Source organism: Rhinatrema bivittatum, chromosome 2 (assembly GCF_901001135.1).
Source record: "Rhinatrema bivittatum chromosome 2, aRhiBiv1.1, whole genome shotgun sequence".
In the NCBI taxonomy this organism is placed as follows: domain Eukaryota; kingdom Metazoa; phylum Chordata; class Amphibia; order Gymnophiona; family Rhinatrematidae; genus Rhinatrema; species Rhinatrema bivittatum.
The window spans coordinates 267,003,410-267,025,881 of NC_042616.1; the positions used below are offsets into that span (position 1 = coordinate 267,003,410).

At 43.7% G+C, this 22,472-nt stretch overlaps 1 protein-coding gene across 1 annotated transcript in view; it reads right to left on the minus strand.

Annotated features, from left to right (window-relative positions):
• The window catches only part of KIAA0895 (KIAA0895 ortholog), a 155,479-nt gene that overhangs the window by 12,235 nt on the left and 120,772 nt on the right, over positions 1-22,472 (minus strand). The window contains exons 4-6 of the mRNA XM_029589490.1: positions 15,939-16,071; positions 11,195-11,500; positions 2,776-2,873 (exon numbers count right to left, since the gene is read on the minus strand). Coding sequence (XP_029445350.1) covers positions 2,776-2,873; positions 11,195-11,500; positions 15,939-16,071 — 537 coding nt within the window. The remainder of the gene's footprint in view (positions 1-2,775; positions 2,874-11,194; positions 11,501-15,938; positions 16,072-22,472) is intronic.

Sequence of the window (22,472 nt, forward strand, 5' to 3'; positions counted from 1 at the left end):
TCACCCTGGAAGCCGGAGTCCCCCCAGGAGGAGCCCGTAGGAACCCGGCCGCTGGGACTTAGGAGGGCCCGCAGGGGCCTGGTCAGCGGTAGTCCAAGGTCGAAAGCCGAAGGGTTGTTGCTCGCCGTACCAGAGTCAGGAACCAGTGGATCGCCGTCAGCTAGTCCGAGGTCAGAAGCCAGAGGGTCAACGAAAGCCGGTCCGAGGTCAGAAGCCAGGAGGTCAACGTAAGCCGGTCCGAGGTCAGAAGCCAGGAGGTCAACGTAAGCCGGTCCGAGGTCAGAAGCCAGAAGATACCAATGCCAGTCCGGGGTCAGAAGCCAAGTAGAGACGTCAGCCGATCCGAGTCAGGAGCCAAGGAAGAACACCAAGCAGAACGCAGCAACTGAAGACAGGAACAACCCTGGGAACCTCGTTGCAAGGCCCTGAGGAGAGGGACTGCAGGGCTTAAGTAGCCCTGCAGCGTCTGACGTCACCGGGAGGATGCAGGCAGATTTCCCGCGCCTGGCCCTTTAAGAATCGGGCCGAGACGCGCGCGTGCCCCTAGGGGGCGGAGCTAGCCGCGGCGAGACGCCGGCTGCTCCGGCGATGCAGGAGCCGCGTGGTGGGAGCAGGGGCAGGCCCGAGCGCTGCGTGGAGGCGCGGAGAGAGCCGTGGTGGGAGCCCCCGGAGACCCGAGGAAGCCCGAGAAGCCCCGGAAGTCCGCGGAGGTAGGAGGAGCGGCCGGGACCGACCCGGAGCCGCAACAGAGGTACCTGTACGGGAGAAGGTTTTCATGGGAAATGATTCAGATGGACTGAACCAAATCACAGTGAACCTGGAAGATGTGGTAGGCCTGATTGATAAACTGAAGAGCAGTAAATCACCTGGACCGGATGGTATACACCCCAGAGTTCTGAAGGAACTAAAAAATGAAATTTCAGACCTATTAGTAAAAATTTGTAACCTATCATTAAAATCATGCATTGTACCTGAAGACTGGAGGATAGCTAATGTAACCCCAATATTTAAAAAGTGCTCCAGGGGCGATCCAGGAAACTACAGACCAGTTAGCCTGACTTCAGTGCCAGGAAATATAGTGGAAAGTGTTCTAAATATCAAAATCACAGAACATATAGAAAGACATGATTTAATGGAACAAAGTCAGCATGGCTTTACCCAAGGCAAGTCTTGTTCACAAATCTGCTTCACTTTTTTGAAGGAGTTAATAAACATGTGGATAAAGGTAAACCAGTAGATGTAGTGTACTTGGATTTTCAGAAGGCGTTTGACAAAGTTCCTCATGAGAGGCTTCTAGGAAAAGTAAAAAGTCATGGGAAAGGTGGTGATGTCCTTTCGTGGATTGCAAACTGGCTAAAAGACAGGAAACAGAGAGTAGGATTAAATGGGCAATTTTCTCAGTGGAAGGGAGTGGACAGTGGAGTACCTCAGGGATCTGTATTGGGACCCTTACTTTTCAATATATTTATAAATGATCTGGAAAGAAATACGATGAGTGAGATAATCAAATTTGCAGATGATACAAAATTGTTCAGAGTAGTTAAATCACAAGCAGATTGTGATAAATGGCAGGAAGACCTTGTGAGACTGGAAAACTGGGCATCAAAATGGCAGATGAGATTTAATGTGGATAAGTGCAAAGTGATGCATATAGGGAAAAATAACCCATGCTATAGTTACACAATGTTAGGTTCCATATTAGGTGCTACAACCCAAGAAAGAGATCTAGGCGTCATAGTGGATAACACATTGAAATCGTCGGTTCAGTGTGCTGCGGCAGTCAAAAAAGAAAATAGAATGTTGGGAATTATTAGAAAGGGAATGGTGAATAAAACGGAAAATGTCATAATGCCTCTGAATTGCTCAATGGTGAGACCGCACTTTGAATACTGTGTACAATTCTAGTCGCCACATCTCAAAAAAGATATAATTGCGATGGAGAAGGTACAGAGAGAGGCTACCAAAATGATAAGGGGAATGGAACAGCTCCCCTATGAGGAAAGACTAAAGAGGTTAGGACTTTTCAGCTTGGAGAAGAGATATCTGAGGGGGGATACGATAGAGGTGTTTAAAATCATGAGAGGTCTAGAACGGGTAGATGTGAATTGGTTATTTACTCTTTTGGATAATAGAAAGACTAGGGGGCACTCCATGAAGTTAGCATGTGGCACATTTAAAACTAATCGGAGAAAGTTCTTTTTTACTCAACTCACAATTAAACTCTGGAATTTGTTACCAGAGGATGTAGTTAGTGCAGTTAGTATAGCTGTGGATAAGTTGTGGATAAGCAGTTAGTATAGCTGTGGATAAGTTCTTGGAGGAGAGGTCCATTGCCTGCTATTAAGTTGACTTAGAAAATGGCCACTGCTATTACTAGCAACAGTAACATGAAATCGACTTAGTTTTTGGGTACTTGCTAGGTTCTTATGGCCTGGATTGGCCACTGTTGGAAACAGGATGCTGGGCTTGATGGACCCTTGGTCTGACCCAGTATGGCATGTTCTTATGTTGGACTTTCAACAATCTACAAAAATCAGTGTAAGAAAACAACCTCCACCCTGATTAGATCAGTGACTTGGAGGGGATTTTCCCCACATATTTTTCACCATAATTAAAATCTATCATGGACTACAATCCAAAACCAAAAACACCTCCTCTCCCCAAAATACCTTGATGCAAGCTCTGATTGAAAATCAACCTATTTTCAGAAATATTCACTTTTCAGGAAACCTAGGAGAAGATGTGGAATGTACGTCATAGATCAGTTGCACCAACCTTTCCAAGAACTGTCAGTAGCTGAAAGTTGATAGTTTCTCTGTGCCTCAGGATTTGAAGGATGCCATCCAAGTAAACCTGATCTTTACCGAAACAACCTAAAAGGAAACAGAAGTCAAAATATTTGGCTGATGGGTTAATAAAAATAAAGGAAAATTGGTTCTTACCTGCTAATTTTCGTTCCTGGAATACCACAGATCAGTCCAGACTCCTGCGTTTTGCCTCTCTGCCAGCAGATGGAGATAGAAAAGTTTCACCTGCAGATGGAGATAGAAAAGTGCCACCTTCAGTCCCTCAGTATTGACCTGTACAAAAGCCACGATAACTATGGAACTAACAATAACAAATCGTGAATCCAAACTCCCACAACGAGCAGGAGGAATGTGAAGTTGCCAACAACATGCAAAACTTGTTCCCAGAAACCAAAGTAGAACATTGAATCCATCAACAACTCTGCAATGTATACAAACTATCAGTACAAGTGGTAGTAGACTTTCCCCCTTCAATGGGTGGGTCTCTGGACTGATTTGTGGTATTACAGTAATGAAAATTAGCAGGTAAGAAACAATTTTCCTTTCCTGTTCATACCTCAGATCAGTCCAGACTCCTGGGCTGTACCTGAGCTCCCCTAAGAAACAAAGCGGTAGATGGTCAAATAAAGCCAGGAGGCAAACAAAGTACTGTAAGATTATTCTCCTTAGATGTAGGGATTCCTTTATTAGAAAAACAGTTCAAATCAAACAACTTAAAATTTTCCCGTCGATAGCAAGGCTGAATTAGCCTTGCTGTTGATGGGACTGTCTATCAGGGCCCAGGAGGCGAAGCTTTGCTCTGCGGCTGCACGTGTGTTCCCACGCAGGAAGACAGATTCTCCTCAGTCTGTCTTTTCCGCGCGCGGGATCGCACGTGGAGCTCTTAGTCTCCTCAGACAGAAAAAAAAAAAACAGAACTGAGAACATTAGAGGGAACATGCCACGACCATCAGGGTTTAAACCCTGTTCATGTGGCAAAATAATGTCCATGACAGACGGACATTCGCTGTGCTATGTGTGTCTGGGCCCAGACCACAAGCAGGAGGAGTGTTCCCATTGCGGCAGATTGTCGCCGAGAGCCCAACGTCAAAGAAAAGAGAAAATGGATAGACTCCGGGGGGCCAGCGGATCATATGCCCCTCCATCTGAGGCGCATTCATCGCTGGGACCGGCCCCCAGGCAGGCTGCACTAAACAAACGGGCAGCCTCGTTAGGCCCATCGGGGGCAGGCCCAAGCACAAGGAAAAGCGCCATCGATGGGAATGTCCCACGTCTCCACCATCAGCGCAGGCAGGTAGGAATCACTCAGATCGATTGGATCAAAGGCCACCATCAGAACCAGCGCAAAAAACGTTGAGTTCAGCACCGCCAAAGCAACCGGTGCAGGCATTTCACGCTGACACAACCAGCGTCAAAGCATGCGCATCGGACGTCGACGCAATCAGCGTCGAAGCAACCTCAGCCGACGTACTCAATGCAGGCGCAGCAAGTGTTGAACTCGATGCATACGACGCATAAACACTCAAAATCAACGCACAAACCATCTCATGGGATGCAGGCCCCTGTAGAACGAGTACACCCACAAAGACCTCAACTACAAGAGGAACAGGTAGCGGAACCGCCACAACCACATAGTAGGCCTTCCTCTACACCATCTTCAGTACACTCCCATAAAGATATCAATGAACCCCACAAAAGAAAATCCAAATACCACCACACTACTGACCGAAGCCAGTCAGCTAGCTCACAAGGATTTTCTACTCCTCTATATCCGACTCAATCGGATATGGGTACCAAAAGAAGATGAAAATCCCTGACTATATCAAGAAGAGGGATGGAGTGATGAAGCATTACTATCTTCATCATCATCATCTTCGTCCATTCAGGTGTATTCGGACTTGTTCTCAGTATCCCACAGGTGTAACAAATCTTTACATCTCCAAGAACCATTACACGGGAAAAAAAAGGCAGTCAGGTGGACCTTTCTCCACATACCCCTACCCCACTTGGAATGCCTGACTTCACACAACAGGCAATAGCTCAGATCTCTTCTGCTCTCACAGGTTTATTTGCCTCCATACAGTCAAATTACTACAGCTTGGTACCATCCAATCTAGAACCAACGAATACACCACCAAGCAGAATTACATCTCCAATAGTGCTGCAATTTCCATCCATATCTCCACCAAGAGATTCTCCTCCAACTTCACATCCGCAACACCAGGAGCCCACGGACACAGTTCCACATTCCTCTTCACCACCTACCTCTCCCAATACCTCCACGGGATATCCATCTGACCTCCCCACAGGAACCACAAGAATCATACTCTCCCCCGCAGGACCTTTCAACCCAAAATTTCTCGATAAAGTGGGAACAACCTTGCATCTGGAGACACAGAAAGTTCCAGACCCTAGAACAGAAACTATAGGGATCTTAAAAATCTTTGATCTTCCCTCCGAACCCACTACATTGTCATCCCATCAAGTTTTGGATTCTCTGTTGGAGAAATCTTGGGAGACTCCTTTCACAATTCCTCCAGTATCGAGGAAAAATGATTTAAAATTCAAGATGAGGCAATCACCACCGCAATTGCCACACGCCTCTGTAGTAGTGGAGTCGGCACTACAAAGGGCAAAGAGGGCAAAAACACACTCAAGCAAGAGATCATAAATATTTGGACGAGTTCGCCAGGAAATACTTCCAGTCCACAATGTTGGCAGCTCGCATATACCAACATCAATTTTACAAAGTCCAATATTTATATGAGTGTGTTCAACAATTAAAACTCCAATTTCCAGCGATGGAGACAACACCAGCCCCACCTCAATCATTGCAAGATATGGAGGAAGCTACACGACACCTCCTCAGAACGATCTATGAATCATTTGAAACAAATTCTAGATCTTCTGCAACTGCTATAGCAGCCCATAGAATAACATGGCTCAGATCCAGTGCTATTCGTGAAGACATCTACGAAAAGTTGTCAAACCTCCCCTGTACAGATGATAACTTGTTCGGAGACCGTCTACAAGAGACCGTAGCACAGCTCAAAGAACAATCAGTAGCAGTACAGTCTGTAACCAACCCCACACCGCATACTACTTTCTCTCATCGCTACCTGATGCAGTTTCGTCGTCCAACATATCAAAGAGGTCAATTCAAACCTTACCAATCCTACCAAACAACTCCATATCCACTGGTTCAATGCCCGTAGGGACAACAGAGTCAGCAACGAAGAAGTCGTCCCAAAAACCAACAGGTACAAACGCAAACACAATCCAATAATCCAATAATGAAGTCGATAGGGCCACCACCCCCTACTTTCATTGGAGGCAGACTAACCAACTTTCTACAAGCATGGTCAACTATCACCACATATCTTTGGGTATTGCAAATCATCAAAGAGGGGTATCAACTGAATTTCTATACAAGGCCATCTCTCCCTCATCTGAGCCATCTGAGGAAGTCGAAGAAACCAAACACAGCTGACAAACGAATTATCCCATCTTCGCACCTAGAATGCGATAAAATCCATACCTCCAACCCACTGGAATCTGGGTTTCTACTCCCCCTATTTCCTAATTCCCAAGAAATCAGGTGGATTACGCTCTATTCTGGATCTCAGGGAATTGAACAAACACCTGGTAAAAGAAAAATTCAAGATGGTATCTCTCAAATCTATTCTGCCTCTTCTGCAACACAACGGCTGGCTGTGTTCCCTGGATTTGAAAGATGCTTATGCTCATATCCCAATGCATCCAACATCTTATTTTATTTATTTATTTATTTATTTATTTATTTATTTAAACATTTTTATATACCGACAACCGTTTGCACATCATGTCGGTTTACAGATAACTTAAAAACCGGGAATATATAGGCATTGCCTTTACAATGAACAAGCAACAAGAGAGAACACATAGGTAGAGTAAAAACTAGATAAGTTGGAAAAGGGGGGACTTAACTGGGGGAAACATAAATTAGGGGAGGGGTGGGGCAACAATATAATGGGGGGGGGGGTTATGTGGGCAACAAAATAATGGGAAGGGTAATGTACAAGGATGCAGCAATACGTATGTTGATGTGGAAGGTTCTTGTTCGGGGAAAAAGAGGGGGGAAACAAGGGGCAGGAGTAAGGCCTAAGATTGGAGGTGGGTCAGAGAGGGAGAGGGGTTAGCGGACGAGGGTGAAGAGGGATAAGCTTGATGGAAGAGCCATGTTTTGAGTTTCTTTTTGAATTTGGGTGTGGAGGTTTCTGTGCGTAGGTCACAGGGCATGGAATTCCAGAGGGAGGGGCCGGCAAGAGAAAGGGCTCTGTTTGTGGTGGAGATAAGTCTGGTTGATTTAATAGAAGGGGCACATAGGGTTCCAAGTAGGGAAGTCCAGGTAGGTCTTGATGAGGTGCGAGGGAGGAATGGGGGGTTTAACCAGTTGTAATGTTCGTTGATGATGCTTTTGTGGATGAGGGTAAGAGTTTTATATATGATGCGTGAGTGTATAGGGAGCCAGTGGAGATCAATGAGTGTGGGGGTGATGTGGTCTTTCTTGCTGACATTTGAGAGGATACGTGCAGTGGCATTCTGAAGAAGTTGCAAAGGTTTGGTGTGAATGGCAGGGAGGCCGAGGAAGAGAGCATTGCAGTAGTCTTCTTGGCAATATCTCTGCTTCCAATGCAATGGCAAGCATTACCAATACAAGGTCCTTCTGTTCGGACTCTCAGCAGCTCCCAGGGTTTTCACGAAATGCATGACAGTGGTGGTGGCCCACTTAAGAAAAAAAGGAATCAAATTATTTCATCTTGGCAATATCTCTGCTTCCAATGCAAGAAAAAAAGGAATCAAATTATTTCATCTTGGCAATATCTCTGCTTCCAATGCAATGGCAAGCATTACCAATACAAGGTCCTTCTGTTCGGACTCTCAGCAGCTCCCAGGGTTTTCACGAAATGCATGACAGTGGTTGTGGCCCACTTAAGAAAAAAAGGAATCAAATTATTTCATTATCTCTATGACTGGCTTATAGCCACCTGTGACCCACAAATGCTACAAACTCACCTCAACCAAACTATTGAATGCCTTCACCAATTAGGCCTCGTCGTAAACTACAAAAAATCCAAACTCACTCCCTCTCAAACTCTACAATTTATAGGAGCACAACTGGTAACAACAAGGAACAGGGCTTTCCTTCCAAAAGAAAGAAAAATTATTCTACGAACGCTCCTACTCAAGCTACAGTCTACACCAAAACAGTCAGCTCGTTTAGTGCTTACAATTCTGGGACACATGGCAGCGGCCATCCACACAGTCCCAAATACCCGCCTCCACATGCGCAGACTACAGTGGGGACTAAAATCCCAGTGGTCTCAGCATTGGCAACCACTATCTCATGTCCTATCCCTGACGCAAGACATGAAGAGGGATTTAGCGTGGTGGCTTCAAAAGAATACCCTCAACAAGGGCGCGTTGTTCTCCAACCCTTCACACAATGCAGTACTCACAACGGATGCTTTGCACAAGGATTGGGGAGCTCATCTCGACCACCTAGACACACAAGATCAATGGTCCCCGATAGAACGATCTAACCAAATCAACTTGCTAGAACTGAGAGCAATAAGGAACGCCCTCAAAACGTTCACTCCATATCTGAGAGGGAAGAGAGTTATGGTCTACACACACAACCAAGTGGCGAGGTATTACATAAACAAACAAAGAGGGTCAGGTTCCTGGAACCTATGCAAGGAATCAATTCTCATACTGGAGTGGGCACACAATTCTATTCACTTGCAAGCGACATATCTCCTGGGCAATACCAACACTCGAGCAGACAAACTCAGCAGAATTTTTCACCCATATAAGTGGGAGTTAAACCAACAAATAGCAAACAACATTTTCGAACTATTGGGCGTGCCAGACATGGATCTTTTCGCTACCGAACAAAACAGAAAGGTACATCAGTTTTGTTCAATCCTACCCAGTCCTCTGCAAATATTACACGATGCCTTCCTCATATCGTGGACGGAAAGCCTCCTGTATGCCTTTCCTCCGATTCCACTGATATCCCGCACAATTCAGAAGTGCATACAGGATTCAGCAAATCTCATACTCATTGCGCCAGCGTGGCTACGCCAATCCTGGTACACGCATCTGTTCACTCTCATCGGTCATGACCCCGATTGCACTAGGAGAAAGCAACGATCTCCTCTCTCAAGAGGACGGCTCGTTACTACATCCAATGTACACCTCCTTACATCTCACTGCGTGGAGATTGAAAGGGTGTTATTGGATGAACAAGGAATCTCGACTCACATACAGGACGTCATATTGGCGGCCAGGAAACCATTATCAAGGAAAAACTACCGAACAAAATGGAAATGTTACTACACGTGATGTGAATCACACCATCTTAACCCCACCGACTGCTCTCCAGAATCTCTCCTGGATTACCTGCATACACTATACAGCTCAGGTGTCGCAACTGCATCGGTGCAGGTTCACTTAAGTGCCATAGCAGCTTTCCACAGACCACATCAGGATAAATCGAAAGCCTCACATCCACTGGTAACTATTGTCAAAGGCCTCGCTCATTTACGGCCTCCTATAACCAAACCACCGGTAGCCTAGGATCTGAATATTGTTTTAGAACAGTTAATGATGTTCCCATTTGAACCACTAGAGTCAGCGCACCCAAAATACCTTACTTGGAAGGTAGTATTTCTGGTCACAGCCACTTCAGCCCGTAGGGTCAGCGAACTACAGGCCTTGGTTCACTATCCACCATATTTGCAGTTTTACAAGTACAAGGTTGTACTCAGAACTCATCCTTCATTTCTTCCAAAGGTGGTTTCCGCCTTTCATTTAAACCAGGCAATTGAACTTCCAACATTCTTTCCTAAACCTCACCAGAACAAGAGAGAAAAACTGCTTCACACGCTAGACTGCAAAAGAGCACTAGCGTATTATAAAAATAAAATGCAATCTGACTCCAGACCATCCAAACTCTCTCTCATTTAACCCTAATGCGCCAGGACTACCAATATCAAAACATACTACATCCAGCTGGATTGCACAATGTATTCTTTACTGTCATCAAAAGAAGGACATTGTATTATCTGCACATCCGAACGTCCATCAAGAACGAGCAATTTCGACTTCCATAGCGCACTTGAGACATATTCCGCTTCTGGAAATTTGCAAAGTGGCCACATGGTCATCCCTACACACCTTCACATCCCATCACTGTCTCGACCATCAAGATAGGTCAAGATAGGTCAAGCAGTCTTGCAAACTTTTACGAATCTATAAACGATAATTGACTGCCCACTTTGAGGTCATGCCATACTCCATATGAATAACAAACAGTCAACTCTGGCATGACCAGGAGCTTGGGACTCACATCAACAGCATGGCTAATTCAGCCCTGCTATCTATGGGAAAAGCAAGTTTGCTTACCGTAAACGGTGTTTCCGTAGATAGGATGAATTAGCCATGTGAACCCACCCTCCTCCCTGGACACGTATATATATACTACATGTATAGCTATAGCTTAATTACTGACTGAGGAGAATCTGTCCTCCTGAGCGGGAACACGTGCAGCCGCAGAGCAAAGCTCTACATTCAGCTTTGGTAAAGCTCCGCCTCCTGGGCCCTGATAGACAGTCCCATCAACAGCATGGCTAATTCATCCTGCTATCTACGGAAACACCGTTTACGGTAAGCAAACTTGCTATACTCAACAGTTTAAACAGTTTTCTTTAACTGCTTCAACATGCATATCTGCCTGATAATTATGCTTGAATAAATTCCTCTACTGCTACTTCAGGATGACTTTCGTGCCTGTAGATGCTCTACCTTTCTTAACACACCCTCATCTTAGCCGACACTAAGTTATTAACAATATCTGTGAATCTTTTCTGTCTCCATCTGCTGGCAGGGAGGCAAAACCCAGGAGTCTGGACTTATCTGGGGTATGAACAGGAAGAAATATTTTAAAGAGTAATTTTTCCTAAACAGAAATGCATTAAGCAGCAGTTCAACTAACCAAGTTTTGGTGGCAGAATTATATATATACTTGAAAGGATGCTAAAAGTTAAAAACCTCCAGAGTGAGCGTAACTGAGAGAATGGAAACAATACTCCACCTTTCAAAAACAAAACTGCATAACAAGTTTTTGGATTCCTGCAAGTCACTGCTACATCAGTCCTCAGTTTTATTGCCACCATGCACATAACCACTCAATCTTTCTGTGAGAAATCCCTGTTCATACAAGGAGCCAATAATCTATTTATTATTTTCCCCCAACATCCTTACCACCTTGAAATACATGTGTGCTTAGGAAGAACAGGCCTGAGATCAATGGGATACAGGATGTACCTGTGATAGGTACATACCTGGTATGGATGTGTCAGTCCACCCCCTCTTGGCTCGTACACAATAATCCCATCGGGTGTTGGGGTCCTTGACAAACCTTCCTAGATCTTGGAAGAGTTCAGAGAAGGACATGCAGCTAGCTTGATAGACTGTGTAATAGAGAAGGGCAGCCCTCCACAGGAAGGGGTCTTTGCGAAACAAAACGCTGTGAATGCTTGCTAGACCTTCTTCGGTGGGATTGACTGGCTTTAGGCCAAGCTTTTTACGCCCACTGATTTTGCACCAGGGCTGCTGGTTGTTGTTCATACCACGGAAGTAATGTGTTCCTGTAAAGCAAGAAACAGAAGTCTTTACCATGGCAAAAAACTTTACAAGAGAGAGGAAATATCCAAGTTAGCACTGATAACAGTGTTATTGTGTTAGAGCTATCTATTACTGAATGATAGGCCTGCAAACAATCTTGGGATTCTTCTTCTCTGGCCATCAGTGGTTGAAAGCATTCATGATGACTGTACTCTACATCTTTGGGGAACAAGATGATGTTTGCATGGTTAGTCATGAAGCAACACTGAGAATATGCTATATCAGTATGCTAAAACTGTATGCTAACAGCTTTATTTTGCATAAGCCATAGGATTCTATCCCAAATAAAATAATTTAAGGTGTTTGGGTGACATAAGCATGCAGGGTCCATGAAAAAAAGGAACCATTAAGAACAATAGCTTCCTCCTCATTGCCATCTGACTGACTCTAGATCTGAATTACTGTTTTAATACTGTTTTACTGGGAATTTTGCATGACCTAACTAGTAAAGCAAAGTTAGGTGGAGCTTGAAAGAGAGATGCTTAGATACCAGGGATCAATCACTAACTAACAAAAATCAAAACCAAAATAAAAAAAGCACTACCACCGCCCCCCGCCCCCCCCCCCCCCCCCCCACTACAAGGGATAACTCAGAACTAATACCATGTGAAAGCAAGCAAACTGGCTAAATAGGGGAAAGGAAAGAATATCCTTAATCTTTTGTATTGCACTGTAGAGACATTGAGGCATATAAATATGGCTTTACCTGGGAAATCACATTTACAAGTGGTAATATAAAACACTAATTAAATGGCTCAAAAGAGCAATTATTTTCAAAGTAAATGGTAATTTAATACAGCACAGAAATGGTGGTCAGTAGCAGGCTGATACAGTACAGTGCGCTTGCACTGTTAACCCGCGATTGGATGCACGTTTGCGACATGCTTGCTTTACCCCTTATTCAGTAAGGGGTAATAGCGCGTTGAAAACGCGCGTCCAACCCCCCCAAACCTAACAGCGCCCGCAACATGCAAATGCAAGTTGATGGCCCTATTAGGTATTCCCACGGGATACAGTAAGTAAAATGTGCAGCCAAGCTGCACATTTTACTTTAAGAAATTAGCGCCTACCCAAAGGTAGGCATTAACTTCTGCCGGCGCCGGGGAAGTGCACAGAAAAGCAGTTTTTACTGCTTTTCTGTGCACCCTCCGACTTAATATCATGGTGATATTAAGTCGGAGGCCCCAAAAGTTAAAAAAAAAAAAATAAAAAATTAAAATGGGCTCGCGGGTTGAAAACCGGACGCTCAATTTTGCCAGCGTCTGGTTTCCGAACCTGTGGCTGTCAGCGGGCTTGAGAACCGACGCGGCAAAATTGAGCGTCAGCTGTCAAACTCGCTGACAGCCGCCGCTCCTGTCCAAAAAGAGGCGCTAGGGACGCGCTAGTGTCCCTAGCGCCTCTTTTTGCCTGTATCGCGCGCACAGGAGAGTGTCCTGTGCGCTCGCCCGCTCTCCCACGATTTTTACTGTATCGGCCCGTAAGTGAGCAGACTTCAGCATGGGGCATCATGAACACTGATGTCATCGCTCAGTGTCTTACTTCATGGCACAATGTAAGATCAAACCCTCCACACACCCCCTAGACAACATCCCCACCAAAATGATACAAACCATCCCCAAAACTATAGCCTCAACCCTTGCAGAGATTATCAATTGTTCCATCACACAAGGTGAAGTCCCCTCCTCCCTCAAGCAAGCAATCGTGAAACCCATCTTAAAAAAAAACCTAACCTTGACCCTTCAGACCTAACCAACTATTGCCCAATCTCAAACTTACCTCTGCTAGCCAAGATCACTGAAAAATTAGTCAACCTCCATCTAGACACACACAACATCCTATCCCTGTCCCAATTTGGTTTCCATAAATTTTTCAGTACAGAGACACTCCTACTGTCCCCCTCACAGACACCATTCTCAAAGGCATGGCTAATGGTAAAGCCTTCCTCCTAGCCATGCTTGACATCTCCTCTGCCTTGGACACCGTCAGTCACAAGATCCTTCTTAACAACCTCTCTAACATAGGCATATCTGGAACTGCCCATCATTGGTTCAAATCATACCTCGAAAATAGACATTTCAAGGTCAAACTAAACAGCGAATCTGACCCCAAGGCTCTGCCCTCTCTTCCATCCTCTTCAACATCTACCTGCTACCCCTCTGCCACCTCTTAACCAAGTTAGGCATCGTTCACTTCATATACGCAGACGATGTCCAAATCATTATCCCCATCACCGATTCACTAGACAATTCCTTAATAATCTGGAACAACTGCATCAACTCGCTCAACCACCTCCTCTCTAACCTCAATCTGGCACTCAACACCAACAAAACTGAACTCCTTATTATTTCGCACAGTCCGCCACACTTTACCCCACATTTACCAACACTTCACCACTCCCAACCCCCCTCACTCAACAAGTACACAATCTGGGTGTTAACTTTGACAACCAACTGAACCTTAAAGCATTCAAAATCCACCTTGAAGGAATGCTACTTTAAACTCCATGTGCTAAAGAAAATTAGGCCTCTCCTACATGCTTATGACTTCCGCACCGTCCTACAAACCTTAATCTTTGCCAAGACAGACTACTGTAACTCTCTCTTACTAGGCCTCCCTACCTCTACCATCAAACCCCTTCAGTTATTACAGAATGCCACTGCCAGAATACTAACCAATACCCGTAGAAAAGAGCACATCACGCCCATCTTAAGAGACCTACACTGGCTCCTGATCTCATCTAGAATTCTTTACAAAACCCTCTCCCTTATACACAAAACCTTACAGAACCAGAACATCACCTGGCTAAACAACTCATTCCACTTCAATACCTCCAATAAGCCAACCAGTTCTGCCTATAAAGGAATCCTTCACATCCCCTCTCCCAAAACTACACAATGATCCTCCACTAGGGACAGAGCACTCTCAATAGCAGGACCCATCAACTGGAACTCTCTGCCTCCTGACCTACGCATTGAACCCTGCACACACAAATTTAAGAAAAAACTAAAAACTTGTCTTTTCAAGCTAGCATATCCCTAATACCTACCATTACCCCCACCCAGCCAGCTACTCTCCCTGAACATGCCTTGTTACCAAATTTGTATTCCTTCACACACTATATATATATATACAAGCCGTTAAGCCCGTTAAAACGGGCTACATCCCTCTGTCTCTCACCTCCCCCTCATTCTCTCTCCCCTCACTCTTCACCACCCCCTACCTCCCTCCCTCCCTCACCCACTCCTCCCCACCCTCCCTCTCCTCTCACTCACTCCCTCCCCCCCTCTCTCCCTCCCTCTCACTCACTCAGTCCCACTCACTCTCACTCAGTCCCACTCCCTCCGTCCTCTCCCTCTCTCTCCCTCCCTCTCTCTCCCTCAGTCCCTCTCTCTCCCTCAGTCCCACTCCCTCCCTCAGTCCCACTCACTCCCTCTCACTCAATCCCTCCCTCCCACTCAGTCCCTCCCTCCCACTCAGTCACTCCCTCCCCCCTCTCTCCTCCCTCTCACTCACTCAGTCCCACTCACTCTCCCTCAGTCCCACTCCCTCCCTCTCTCTCAGTCCCACTCCCTCCCTCTCACTCAGTCCCACTCCCTCCCTCTCACTCAGTCCCTCTCACTCAGTCCCTCCCTCTCACTCAGTCCCTCCCTCTCACTCTCTCTCTCCGTCCCTCCCTCCCACTCAGTCCGTCCCTCCCTCTCTCTCTCTTCTCCCTCCCTCGCTACTGGCCGCTACCGCCGTTCGCTACCGCCGCCGCCCGCTACCGCCGTCGCCGCCCGCTGCTGCCACTGGACGCCGCCATTTTTTTTCTTTCTGACGCTGGCTCAGACCGACGTGCTCGCCCGCACATGCGCGGTAGAGCTGGTCTCTACTGCGCATTTGCGGCACGTTGGTCAAGCTTCGTTTATCTAGTAAGATATATAAAACGTTCTATGTAAACCAATACGATGTGCAAACGGTTATCGGTATATAAAAACACTTAAATAAATGTAGATGTGTGATAAAGAGATCAAATATAAAACAATTTAATTTTTTACATTTTTGAATGACCATCATTTTTTTAGCACAGGTACCAGCACATGGAACACTGCTTTATATACACTTTTGAGCAAATAAGGGGATTCCTTAATTATCCCAGTGCTAAAAATATGATGGTCATTTAAAAATTTTAAAAATTAAATTGTTTTATTATATAAGATCTCTTTATCACACATCTATATTGTGCCATGAAGTGAGATTTCTATTGTGGATATTGACATTATTCTTACACTTCTAGGTTCATTTGATATTCAGTATTGCTCAGTGTCTGGCACCTACCAGTTTTCAAAATATTTCTTGCACTAGCTTATTCATGTAAAGACAAGTTCCTCCAAATGCACTTATGCTTTGTCAGTACTATACCTATCTCATGTCTGAGCATCCCTTCCAGCCACTGCTCACGAGCTGTGGAGATGTTGATAGTTAGAGTTGGGCGGCCGTTTACTATAGTCATTGAGGCTCGAGATAGCAGGTCCTCCGTGAGATTGACTACAATCTAGAGAGTGGGAAATAATATATATATATATTTATATATATATAGATATATATAAATATATTGAGAGAGAGAGCAAACATTGTATTGCATTTCTTTCTTATAACTTATAACTTTCTTATAACTCCTTATAACTTCTTTATCATACCGCCTAACAATCATGGTTCCTGGGAACTATTCCCTCAGCCCATACTTCTCAAGCTTTTTTCCTGCAGACAAATAATGGACACTTTTGCTTGGAAAACATGTGACACTTCAACCTACATGGCTTTTATTGCTGCAACTCTTTAGCTGAACTAAGAGACATTTTCTCACACAAAAAATGCAGCTTCTATTCTCCCTGTCCTCTTAGAATACAACTAATATATTCATGCCAAAACACAACAGAGTCTGCTGGCTTGGGGCCTGGGAGAAACAAAGTCCACTTAAAACCACATTTCTCAATTAATTGCAATGTTCTCAGGCTACTGACCTAGCTGCACTCTTTTTGTGCTTAAAAAACAAAGAATCTTTCAAGTTCACAGACTTGGCAAATTATATAATAGCGAGCAATTCAGGCATTACATCTTCACAAAGTGCTCAGTAGTAGCTTAGCTGATGCCATCTGAGGTAAAAGGCTGCATGCCCCTGGCATCTGCTCTGCCATTTCCCAGGACTTATGCTCTTTGGTCAGTATACAGGCAAGGCAAACTTGGGGGAAATCTTCTTTAGTCCATATTCACTCTGATGCTACCAAATCAGTTGGATAGCCATGTAAATTTTTTTTTTTAATCATTTTCTTTATTTCTTCCCCACAATGCTTGTCTCAAGTGATTCTGTCTTCTCTCCCTTGATGGCTGAGGGCTAGTAGGGAATTCTCCAAGATTAAAATCTTGCTACTGTTCTATTTTTTTTTTGTTGAACTAGCCAAAGGCAACGAGGGGCTCAAACATCCCTCACACTTAAAACCCTGAAGAGAAATCCTTCTCTCTTTTTTTTTTTTATACAGGATCAGGACCACAGGTTATGTCTGTCATCTGCTGGAGTCAGAGAAATACTGAAGGGATCGCAGGTGGCACACCAGTCATGAAGGGTGCTTTTCAGTTTGATTCTCTGACTCCATCTGCTGGAAGGGAAGCATAATCTCAGCATTCTGGACTGATCCGGGTACGTACAGGGAACAGAGGTTATCTTCCTTTCTCAAAGGATTGGGGCCCAAGGCTGTTAACATGGACAGCCAGAAATATTGAAGCTAGAGCTGGCTCAGCCTAGGCCATTCATTTTGCAATAAATCTTTCTAATTACCTTTTTCTTTCAATTTGTACATAACAAGCAGAAACTGAAGAAAAAAGGAAATGAAACCCAATAGGAAACAGCAAAAATCTCCCCTCCCCCCCCCGCCCAAATACACACCCAAAAAAATACCTGTAGATAAAAGCAAACTCAAACTTAGAAATTCTACAAAGGGTCACATACTTACATCAAGCTGAGCATTCAACAGTGTACAACATTTCATATCAAGGATCATTTTATAAATGCTAAGATATATTCTACCACATAAAAAAGCAGCTATAATACTAAAGAGATTTAATGACCACCATAGATGATGCCCACAAGTTCACTCACTTCAATAAAATATTTTACAGTATCTAATTAATTAGAATTTGTGGGCATCATCTATGATGGTCATTGAATCTTATAGCTGCTGTGGTACAATTGTTCTTAGAGTTGGTTCTTTCTTCCCTTAGAGGGTTTTTGCCATCATTATTTTATAACTAGCATGTTTCTATAGCTGCCACAAAGTACAATAATCATTAACCTAGGAAAAAGACAGACAAGAAAAAATGTTACTCAGATACATCCCTATTTTGGATAATTAATAGTCTAACTCAAGGGAAATGCGTTTAACATAAGGAAATTTGTGGCTCTGCAAATAATGAACACAAAGCCAAAACTGTTTACATTTCAGAGAAGAAAAGATGCTCAGGCCTAGCCCTTTACTTAACTGGCAAGCTAGAAGCAATTCTGTCAGCACTTATAGAAACAGAGACGTTCCAAGTATTTTCATCTAGCATTAAGACTGCCTGTGAGGAAATGCCCCTAGTGTTCCCCTATTTACCTGTGCAGGACCAGGCTAGATGCCTGGTCCACCAACCCAAAGGAAAACTATATCCTTCCATAAACCCTGCTCTTCTGAAAGCATAACCACAGCATTTGACAAAGCTGTAGAAAACCTTGACCTCTCAAATCCAGATGCAGCCCTTCACTCCTGGAATCATATAACCAAATCAATAGCCAATAAACTCTGCGCCGAAGGAGCGCGACAAAGGGGCTTGCCCCTTTGTGCGCCCCTTCGTGAGCCTCTGAGTCTCAAAGAAAAAGTAGATAATAGAAAAAAAAAAAAAAGTAAAAGTAAGAAGGATATTCATCTCCTGACCTCAACCTCAGTCATCACCCCCTCCTTCGGCTGAGAATCTCCCGACTACAAAGGGAAAGTACCCGCCCTCCTTTTGACCAGAAACCCTCTCTGAATCACAATCCTCTTTCAGAAACCCATAATCAAACCTCCAGCATCCAGCAATCGGACTACACTCAACCTCCAGCTTCCTTCACTCGGACTACACTCAATCTCTACCATCCATCACTCGGACTACACTCAACCCCTAGCTCCCTTCACTCGGACTACACTCAACCTCCAGCTCCCTTCACTCGGACTACACTCAATCTCTACCATCCATCACTCGGACTACACTCAACCTCCAGCTTACTTCACTTGGTCCTCTCTCAACCTCAACCTCCAGCATCCATCACTCGGACCCCCCTTTGTGCAGCCTCTGAGAACAGAACCTGCTTCATTGGCCACGTCTTTCTCCTTTCATATCTTGAAAAGAACTCAGCGTTTCACCCTCAAAAAATTTTAGGTTTACATAGGCAACAAGAGTCAAAACAGCTGAGTTAACATCAACAATCAACATGCCAACTGGTTTCCCAATCCCCTTACATCACCATTTTTGCCATGGTTCATACTCCATTCCAATCATCAGGAAATTATGCAATCATCAAACTAAACCTTTACCACAACATTACAACCGTCAACAAAGGCTAATTCCAATAATGATTTCACCAATCACACAATTCCTGGGCCTTTCTCTTCTATCCCTAACACTTTTCAACGCACAATCGCTTTTGAAAAAAACACATATCTTAAATGATTACCTTACAGAAGTAAACCCTGATATCTGTGCAATCACAGAAACATGGCTTAAACCCACAGACATAGCTCTATTAAACCAACTACCTACTCAACTTTACAATTTTTTCTCCATCCCTAGACTTAAAAGAAAGGGAGGAGGTCTTTTCCTAGCATCCAAGAAAGAGCTAGGTTTAACTTTACAATATTCAAATATCACATCGAACATAGAGTTTGCAGTTTTTAAATCCGAGCATCTACAAATTGGCCTTTTCTACGCTCCTCCTGGAACTATAGACTCTGACCCCTCCCCGGTCATTGAACTTACCGCCAAATATTTCAACCCAGATAAACCTGCCATTTTATTGGGAGACTTCAACATACATGTCGACGCTTCACCACAAACAACAAACTGTGTTACCCTACTCTCATCACTCAGCTATATGGGTTTCACACAAATAATAAAAAGCCCAACCCACAAAGCAGGCCACACATTGGACCTTATTTTCATTAATCAGTGTATCTTGCCCCCGGATTCACCCTCTTGTTTTCCTGTCCCTTGGTCGGACCATCAAATTATTAACACAACACTCAAACTCTCAGGACATCCTCCCACTTCATTCCCAAAAACCACTATTCAATTCAGGAAACCCTGTTCCACAGACCTTCTCAGCAACCATCTCTCTAATGAATTATCTCAACTTGATCTCTCCAACGCTTCTACAGCCATATCTTCATGGTTCAACATCACCAATAAAATCGCTGATCTAACCTGTCCTTCAATCACCAAAGTAGTACAACCTTCGCCTGACAACAGGAAACCCTGGTTCACCAATGAACTGAAGCTGCTTAAACAAGAACTAAGAAATAAAGAACACACATGGAGAAAAAACCCATCCCCCACAACATTAGCTGTATACAAAACCACTCTCAATGCCTACAGGATCAACATTCTTAAAACAAAGAGAGATTTTTTCTCTAAAAAAATACATCATTTCATCTTTGATTCGAAAGCACTCTTCTCCTACGTTTCTGCCCTCACTAAACCATCCCCTCCTACCATCCCAGATGATCAAGCTCTCAACAAAGCCTCCGAACTAGCTGATTACTTCAAGGAAAAAATTGATAAATTGACTGTCTCTTTCTCTTCATCTAGTTCTTCTCCTCCATCTCCACCCAATACTCCACCTAAACTAAATACGACTCTAGAAACTTTCGAAACCACATCAGCTCTTGAGATTGAAAATATTCTCAAGAAAATGAAACCATCCTCTCATCCCTTAGACACAATTCCAAACAACCTCCTCATCGCTATAAGGAATACCATTTCAAAGCCAATTGCCGATATCATTAATTGCTCTCTTTCCCAAGGTCTAGTTCCTGACCAACTTAAACTAGCAATTCTTAAACCTCTTCTTAAAAAACCTAATCTTCCGGCCACAGATCCAGCTAACTTCCGCCCAATAGCCAATTTGCCAATGATCGCCAAAATTATGGAAAAGATAGTCAATAGACAACTATCAGAGTACCTTGAAGAAAACTACATTCTTGCACCTTCCCAGTACGGTTTTCGTAAATCGTTAAGCACTGAATCCCTACTTATCTCTCTCACCGACAATATTCTAACTAATATGGATAAAAAACAACCTCACCTCCTTATTCTTTTAGATCTCTCTGCGGCCTTTGACACTGTCAACCATTCATCTTTATTACAAGGTCTGATAGACATAGGCATTAAGGGAACAGTACTCAGCTGGTTCAAGTCCTTCCTGGTTAATAGACAATTCAAGGTAAAGATAAACAACAAAGAATCACACCCGGTCCCAGCAAATCAAGGAGTCCCTCAAGGTTCCTCCCTCTCTCCAACCCTTTTCAACATTTACCTTCTCCCTCTCTGTCGACTTCTTAAAAATCTAAACCTAACACACTACATTTACGCGGATGACATCCAAATACTCATCCCAATCTCAGAATCCCTACACAAAACCTTGATTCACTGGAATAATTGCTTGCAACTAATCAATCATCTTCTATCCAGTCTCAGCCTCATTCTCAACAACAACAAAACAGAGATCTTAATTATCAATCATGACGTTAATAACAATCTAATATACCCAGCTGTCCCACTCAATTCTACCACTCCTACAATTAATCACTCACCATATGTACGTGATTTAGGTGTCATGATAGATAATCAGCTTAACTTCAAAAAATTTATAAGCACCACCACTAAAGACTGTTTCTATAAACTTCTTGTCCTGAGAAAATTGAAACCACTTCTCCACTTCAATGATTTTCGGATGGTTCTACAAGCCATTATACTAACAAAAATTGACTATTGCAACTCGCTCTTTTTGGCCTACCAATCTCATCCATCAAACCCCTCCAGATGATTCAGAACTCTGCAGCTAGAATCCTTACCAATACGAATAAAAGAGACCACATAACCCCCATACTAAAACTCCTCCACTGGCTGCCTATTAAGCAAAGGATTCTCTATAAAGAATACACAGCAATTCATAAATCTATTTACAACATATCCCCACTCCACTTAAGCACCCAACTACGTTTTCACTCTTCAACTAGACCTATCAGAGGAGCTTATAAAGGCACACTCTATGTACCTTCAACAATATCCTTACATCAGAAACGTACCATTTCTTTAGCAGGACCCGTCCAATGGAACATGCTCCCGCCAGACATCCGCCTTGAGATCTGCTTCGCTTCCTTCAAAAAGAAAATTAAAACCTGGCTCTTTAGCCAAGCTTTTCCAGAACTTTGATTATTTTTTACCTCCAGCTATCAAGATTTTCTCACCATCGCAATCCCTTTTGCAGATCACATTTATCTTAGACAATTACGCCTTATTTTATGATTTGATTTCTCAGAGACTTTACAACTTTATCAGTGTTATTATTCGAATCTGTTTTCCATGTTTTCCAAGTTCTATAACCTTGTTATATGTACCGCCTCTTGGCATAATTTTTATGTTTCAATGTAAACCGATGTGATCTGTATTTTTTTTTTTTTCTATGTCTTTTTTATTAAGTTGAAATGCATACATAGTTTAATGTGCGTATTGTATAAACAGTAACAGTAGCATAACAAACTATTTTAGAGAGGCATTGAATTACAGAAAAGAGTCATTAAGTGTTGCCAGCCCAATGTGAAAGCTGAACCTTCTCTGAGCCAGCTTCTTTTTCTACCCTTCCCCTCTTCCCCCTTCATTTAGCCC